We start from the raw sequence: 4800 nt of genomic DNA, 5'->3' as shown, positions 1-4800 counted from the left end.
TCACGACTCTGGTCTGTTTCATTAGTAGGCGTCTCTGTTAGTGAAATGAAGACTCAAATGTATATTCTAATTTTCATCTATTTTAATTAAGTAAAGTTAAGGTCATCAATTCTAAAATAAAGGCTCATACTTTGTTGTGTATTTTCATTATCACACAGCAGTGACACACTGAACGTGTTGTCCAGCATTTTACTGCAAATAACTTTATTATGAATCCCAGTTGTATAGTCTGTATACCATTTGTCAAATTTGTGTAAATGTATTGATATTTACAAAATTTAACATGACGCGATGTTAAAAAATAAAAACTAGAGCCCGGCGGATTCAGCGGCTCGCTATATAAGCTAACATGCTAACATGAAAATGTTTTGTTTTTACAAAATAAACAATGCGGGTGTACATTTATTTATTTATCTTATACAAATCTATGCTCAATATTTACATTTTACTTGAAAAAATCATGTTCATTTTCTCAATTGAAATAATATAGGGTGAGTTGTGCATTATAAAGTCTAGGATTTAACTGAAATACATCGAACTTCAATTAAATCTTTTCTAAATTTCTAAATTGTGATGTAAAAACCAAACTCAGAGACAAATAGTTGAATCTCACATCACTTACGAAGTTCAATATCCAAATGTCCATAAGCAGCAGAAATTATATAAACACACTTTATAATAGTTCAAAATATTTTGAATCTACTACTCTAGTTTTTATTATAAACAGATTTGTCAGTATGCCTTTTTAATGATTTCAAATGAAATAAAGACTTTATCAGGTTCCTTACTTTGTTTCCCTCTTTCCTTCATTGAGATTATTTCTCTTTCTAATTAATTTGCATATACGCAATTAGGTTTAGTCTATTTAACACCGTCTTTGGTGCTTCGCCTTTTAGCGGATCGCCTTGTTTGGTCCGTCCAGCTTGCCGTACAATAACAAACATGGCGTCGTCTGCGGATGTACACGTCCGCATCTGTGGCCAAGAAATAATCAAATATGACCTGGAGATCAAGGCTCTCGTTCAGGTAATATGCAAAAACGTGTTGTTAGTATGCTCAGGGTTATTTAGTTCCTACTGGGGCCGGTTTGGTTTAAGAAAACAAGAAGCTAACGCGAACTGAACCGAACCGAGCTGAACCGAACGGAACCGAACTCCACGACAGAGACATTAGCGAAGGGAAAATCGTCTTTTCATAATTGTGATAATTGAAACGGTGTTGAACCTGATTGGCTCTGGTCGTTGTCATGTTTGTGAGATGTTTTTGTAGATGTGAAAACCAAACTCACAACAAACGTAATAGGTAAACAGATTATATAAGATAAACCTGATGTGTACAAATAAAACAATAATGCATTTATTAATACATTGTTGGATAAGAAACTGCCGCTCTGACGTCCTGACATGACCTGATTCTTCAAGGCGTTTTATTTAAATGCTCAGATATGAGATTATAAAACTACAACTCAAAAGCTCTTCCCAAATTTATAGCAGAATTTGCGATATTGAAATAAGTGGGTAGAGCAGAAGAATATTAGTTGTCAAAGTAGTATAATTATACACGATAAATATTTAAACCTATAGAATCTTTATCGACATCATGTTGTTTATCTATATTTCAACTCACTGGAAATATCTATTAGAGCTCAGGCAATAAGGAGGTTTTCATTTTTGTCAATTCCATCAAAACCATTTAACAGTTTTAAGATATTTATCATTTCAAATGTATGTTAATAAAAACGATGAAAATGTCATTGTAGCTCTCACGTGAAATAGTTTTTCTAGTTTCCTTTAACACTCAACTTCATATCTGTGGGTTTGGGTCAGAAGAAAATTTCATGTTGAGAATTTTTCAGTATTTTCCAAAATGTATTCTTATTAGGAAATATTTGTATATTTCGTATAAATATAATATATAAATTGGAGATTTTGGACATGACAAACTTTATCTACTTCAACATTGTGTTTATTACAAAGGAAAAATAATGAAAAACAGCTGATCTTTCCTGCAGAGTGTCGGCTATTAGATAATTAAACCTTCTACCAGGAATCATTTCCAATTCTATTAAGTAAAATACAAATAAACTACTTAAGGTTTGTGATTTTATTATTCTTTTCGTTTTACCACTTATAGACAAAATTGCATGTACACAAGTAGTATAAGTATTTTATGTTTATTTGATTTGGACATTTCATTTATGCAATTTGTTAACAATATCTCCTTCCACAGTTTGAAAACTTGAACCAAATTAGAACAAGTCAACTCATAACTTCGACCTTTTTTACTTCTCAGGACATCAGGGATTGTCCTGGACCTCAGTCTACTCTCAGGGAGCTGAACTCTCAAGTCAAAGAGAAGTTCAACCAGCTCAGGCTTAGAATACAGGTCAGTATCAGCAGCATGCCGCTTTACGTCCGGACGAATTATTATATAAGATCCAAACAATTTTATTTGATGCGATGTGGTGATATTTCTGCTTTTGTTGTTGTTGTCGTTATCGTCAGGATCTGGAGCAGATGGCCAGAGAGCAGGACAGGGAGACGGAGAGACTGGCCATCCAGGCCGAGACAGAGAGTCAGAGAAGGCAAATGCAGAGGTGAATTCAACACGCGCACAAACACGCACATAAACTAACACACACACACAATATAGCTTGTGTGACATCAACCATGTTCATTATCAACCTCACTAAAATACCAGCGTTTATTCCAGTGATTATTGAGTGAACTGAAACTGGTTTATTTCAACCAATTAAATTCTGCTTGGTTGTAACTTCTCTTTGCGCCTTGCATCAGGTTTGGCTGTTTATCAGACTATTGAGACAGATGCATAACTTTACCTGATTAATGTTTGTTGGTAGAATCTTTATATATATATGGGTTATTATGCTACTGTAAGCTCATAGTTTCTGTCCGTAAGCAAAAAAATAAAAATTCACATCCTGTCTGGATTTTTCGAGCAATCTAGATAAATATACAAGAGTCTTTAGAGCAACTATTTACATTAAAGGTGGCTTCATTTTCTAGTTAATTTAAAATGTACAATAAATCTGTAAATAAATAGAATTCGTAAGGAGTGAACAGAATAACACACAGTGGCCTGGGCTTGTTGGGGTTAAACAGCATGTACAACGTCATCCGGCAAAACAGACCAGATGAGATGCAGAACACTCAAACGTAAGCAGCAGTCCTCAATGGGTTATTGTTTTTTTGTCTGTGGATTCCAGTAACCAGACAGCGTGGAGGAAATCTAACCTGGCTTGCAAACTGGCCATAGACCACATGGAGAAAGACGAGCTGCTGCTGGGAGGAGAAACCCCCGGCACCAGACAGAGGTAACTGCGGTTTTCCTCAGACTCTACTGTAAAATAGTGATTCAAACAGCATCATCATTTTTAGTTGCCCGTGGAATGCTTTGTTCCAGGTGACAGGAAACATAGATTTAACAAACTCCCACTATGCAAAGAATATGATTTCAAATGCAACAATATACACAATGTTTCCCTAACCTGGAAAGCAATAACCCTGCATCACCTGGTATTGTGCATGTATTTATCTTAGGAAGGCGACTAAAGAAAACATCGTGGAAAACAGCAGCAGCATCACGGACAGTCTGATGTCGATCAGCAGATTGATGTCTGAACAGGTGAAGCAGAGCGAGGACACCATCGGCACGCTGGGTAAGATACTGAACTTTGTCCATTGTGTCTGTAAACGTAGGTTAATCCAAATTGTTCTCTTCCGTTTCCATCTCTTTTCTTTTAAACCTTTAATACCTCTACTCCTCCCTCTCTCCCACAGCCACCTCCTCCAGGACGGTGCAGGAGACCAATGAAGAGTTCAAAAGCATGACAGGAACCATCTACCTGGGGAGGAAACTGATCCTCAAGTACAACCGGCGGGAGCTGACGGACAAGCTGCTCATCTTCCTGGCCCTGGCGCTCTTCTTCGGTACCGTCCTCTACATCCTGAAGAAGCGCCTCTTTCCCTTCATCTAGCCAGCCGGCCGGCTCGGTCTGTCACCTGCTTACAACTAGAATGTCTTCCAGGTATTTTACTCAGCAAGGCGTTAACTGGCAGGTGTGAGATGGACTCCATGGGGAGATGGAAGCAGCATTGAAACTGGAATAATGCAAATAGAAACTCTGCCAAGGGGAAATGTTGTTCATTGGTCAGCAGCCTAATTTGTATCTCAAACAAGATGCAACATGTGGATTATAAAACTGGTAGGATGGGTTTTGTTAGGTTGACTTAATTGTTAAGAGCACAGCAATTAAAACTGGCATTATGATGTTTATGCAGCCACAGTAAACATCGGCATGCTTCAACAAACTTGATCTTAGGTATTGTTGGACACACCTAAGGCTTAAACTTGCTGTAGCCTGCTGTAAGAATGCTGTTGTGTTGTCTGTTTGACAATTTGTACAATAAAAAATCAGGCTACTCGGAGGCCTTCGTGGTGAAAGGAGGAGAAAAGAGCTTCTAGAGAATCGTTATTGTATTTTGTAAATTTGAATCTCACACCTCTGCCAACCTGAGAAGACGATGTGGCATGAAAAGGGCACTTTGAAGAATAGTGAGGCGCTTATACTTTATCTGGTCTTCAAAACTATCCAGGAGTCAGGGCTATAGTTTGCACTAACCTTTGTTTTGTGTACTTATTGTCAAGAGAAAAGGTGTGTGTTTGTCTGCCGTTTCAAAGACACTGCTGTTGCAGAGTTAACCTTGTCAGTGACTATTTGTATGTTTAACAAAAGTTTGAATAAAGTTCTATATATACAAAATATGAAGGGCTATGTTG

General features: G+C 37.2%; 1 protein-coding gene across 1 annotated transcript; it reads left to right on the top strand.

Annotated features, from left to right (window-relative positions):
- The first annotated feature begins 878 nt into the window (after positions 1-878).
- Positions 879-4785, top strand: bnip1b (BCL2 interacting protein 1b). Its single transcript, XM_053441307.1, has 6 exons — positions 879-1026; positions 2293-2385; positions 2505-2596; positions 3227-3334; positions 3561-3679; positions 3801-4785. Exons 1-6 carry the CDS (start codon positions 943-945, stop codon positions 3995-3997), a joined length of 693 nt encoding a protein of 230 aa, XP_053297282.1. The 5' UTR covers positions 879-942; the 3' UTR covers positions 3998-4785.
- Positions 4786-4800: the final 15 nt, after the last annotated feature.

The sequence above is a fragment of the Pleuronectes platessa genome, chromosome 15 (assembly GCF_947347685.1).
Source record: "Pleuronectes platessa chromosome 15, fPlePla1.1, whole genome shotgun sequence".
NCBI classification, from domain to species: Eukaryota; Metazoa; Chordata; class Actinopteri; order Pleuronectiformes; family Pleuronectidae; genus Pleuronectes; species Pleuronectes platessa.
The sequence above is the reverse complement of the archived record's forward strand: the minus strand, read 5'-3'. Positions and strand labels throughout refer to the sequence as shown.